Source organism: Nematolebias whitei, chromosome 4 (genome assembly GCF_014905685.2).
Source record: "Nematolebias whitei isolate Nwh7 chromosome 4, NemWhi1, whole genome shotgun sequence".
NCBI lineage: Eukaryota > Metazoa > Chordata > Actinopteri > Cyprinodontiformes > Rivulidae > Nematolebias > Nematolebias whitei.
This window is the reverse complement of record NC_056501.1, coordinates 20,722,746-20,725,585: the sequence shown is the minus strand read 5'-3', so window position 1 is coordinate 20,725,585 and position 2,840 is coordinate 20,722,746. Positions and strand designations below refer to the sequence as shown.

At 39.3% G+C, this 2,840-nt stretch overlaps 1 protein-coding gene across 1 annotated transcript; it reads right to left on the bottom strand.

Annotated features, from left to right (window-relative positions):
- Positions 1-2: 2 nt before the first annotated feature.
- On the bottom strand, positions 3-1,881 carry LOC119408712 (protocadherin alpha-2-like; the record flags this gene model as incomplete). Its single annotated transcript, XM_037675553.1, has 1 exon — positions 3-1,881. A coding segment is annotated over exon 1 (1,872 nt), but the record flags the coding sequence as incomplete, so codon positions are not given.
- Between the last annotated feature and the right edge of the window lie 959 nt (positions 1,882-2,840).

The window sequence follows — 2,840 nt, the reverse complement described above, 5'->3', positions numbered from 1 at the left end:
CTGATCTCCCCGGTGCTGGTTCCGATCCTGAACAGGTTGATTCCTTTGGGTTCAGACAGGTGATAAGAAAGCAACGCGTTGTATCCAGAATCTGCATCCACAGCCCTGATCTTTGCTACAAAGTAGCCCACTTCAGCAGAATAGGGGATGGTCTCACTATTAACAGAACCGAGCTCAGAATAAGGAGCCAGGATAGTTGGACTGTTGTCATTCTCATCCAGGATAAAAACATTTACAGTCATGTTGCTGCTGAGTGGAGGAACACCAGAGTCTGTGGCCTGAACTTTAAACTGAAATGTTTTCAACTCCTCATAGTTAAACGACTGAAGAGTAATAATCTCACCTGTCTCTGAGTTGATATTTAACATAGTTGGCACTGAAAATTTGGAGGGGTACATATCGGTCAATGAATAAGTAAGTTTTGCATTTTCATTCTCATCTGCATCATGTGCATTGACTCTTGTGATAATTTCTCCGGCTTTATTGTTTTCTTTTAAATAAATGTTTATGTCAACTCCCTGGAAAGTGGGTGCATTATCATTGACATCAAAAATATGCACATTAATTACAGCTGTACTAGAAAGAGGAGGGTGACCTTCATCGGCTGCACTAATGGTTACGTTATATAGTGATGCCGTCTCTCTGTCAAGAAGACCGTTAACTACTAATGAGTAATAATTTTTGTAGTTTGACAGTAATTTAAATGGAACAGAACCTTGGATCTTACATGTGGTAAGACCATTTCTACCTCCATCTTTATCACTGACAGTTACTAAAGCAACAACTGTTCCATCTTCAGCATTTTCCTTCACTGGACTCATCACGGACGTGATGGAGATCTCTGGTGCGTTATCATTAACATCAATGACCTCCACCAGCACTTTTGCATAACCGCAGCGAGGGGAGGCGCCTTGGTCTGTCGCACGCACTCTTAATTCATACGCACTGTTTTCCTCATAATCTAAATCGCTGCTCACAATAATCTCACCACTCTCTCTGTTAACTCTAAATTTATCAGGGGAGTCCACAGTTCCTCCTTTCATTAAAAAATATCTAATCTCAGAATGTGCACCCTCGTCTAAATCAGTTGCATTCAATTTTACTATTGTTGCACCTATGGGTATATTTTCATTAACACTGACTTTATATAGGGACTTATTGAACGACGGCGTGTTATCATTAACATCTATGACATTCACGTGGATTTGCATGGTGCCAGACCTCACAGGTGTCCCTCCATCTACAGCTGTTAGTGTTAATTTGACAGTGGTTTGTTTTTCTCTGTCTAAAGCTTTTTGCAGGACCAACTCAGCAGACATGCTGCCCCCTCCGTTGCTCACATCTATAGAAAAATACTCATTGGTGTTTAATTTGAAGGTTTTGATTGAATTACTGCCAGTATCTGCATCAAGAGCAGCTGGGAGGGGATATCTCTCCCCAGCTGGGGATGATTCAGAAATATTGAACACATGGATTTGCTCTGGGAATGTCGGTGCGTTATCATTAATGTCAAGGATGCTGACTTCAATGCGATAAATATTCATAGGATTGCTGAGGAGCGCCTCTATATTTAGGGAACACTTGGGTACATTAGAACAAAGCTCTTCCCGGTCGATCCTGTCGCTCACAAATAAAGCTCCTGTTCTCAAGTCAGCCTCAAAATATGTCTTACTGTGTCCAGATACAATCCGAAAGCCCCGTTCCTCCAGTTGTTGTGCATTAATGTGTAAGTCCTTTGCTATATTCCCCACTAGTGTGCCTTTGTGCACCTCCTCGGGAACAGAGTAGGAGATCTGTGCGGAGGTGCGGTCAGATAAACAAAGAAGAATGGCGAACAGCATCCGTTCGACGTCTATACAGAGATTCCGAGTCATTTTTTTTTTTTTTTTTTTTTGTAAAGATAGACCCACAGAAGCAAAAAATCAGTAACTCACAAAATAGAATGAAAAAAAAAAAAATCTATAAAAATCCGAGCGCTGCAAATGTCCGGACCATCTTTCTCGAGGGCGACGTTTCCTAACGCAGAGCCGAGAGTAAGAACAGGCTGTTTCACGTTTCACAAAAGAGAAGGAGGAGATTTTGCATGAATATGCAGAAGTCAATGCGCGGTCTCGGCTGACATCTTGTGTTCTTTTTATGAATCACGCACAACAACCAATGACGCACACTCTCACACACATAATTCATTTTAGAAAAGCGTCAGTATATGTTTAAAACAAACAAACAAACAAAAAAACAGCAAAGACAAGAGTTCTAATTTAAAAAAGTGGAACCGCACTTAAAACGCAAGATAGATAGATAAGTGACTTTAAAAAATAAAAACAACAATAATAATAATAATAATTAAAAAAATAAAGTAAAAAATAAATAAATACAAAAATATATATATCTCACAGTTAAGGTATGAGATAGGCGTAAGCTTCCCCTGACCCAACACGGACAAAACGAGTGGGTGAAGAAAGTGGACTGATGAAAGGACTGGCATAAATTGTAAAGAGGTCATGAAACAAAATACAGAACCACAGACAGCCATTTACCAAATAAAGGCACACAATAAATCTGTAACATCGTTATCACTCAATAGGAAACTTGTCCAAGCAATCTAATATATACACTGCCATGAAAGATGCACATTACTCGAAGAATGCTGAGATGGGATGGAATAAACGAAGTCTGGGTGAAACAAAAAACAACAAAAAAACAAAAACACAAATAAACCCCAGAAACTTAAATGAAAAACAAAATTAAAAACATGAGCGTAATTACAAAGATAAATGCAAACTCACCTTGTCACAGTTAGGTAAAGTCTGAGTTCTGGTAAAAGTGTCTCCTCCATTAAT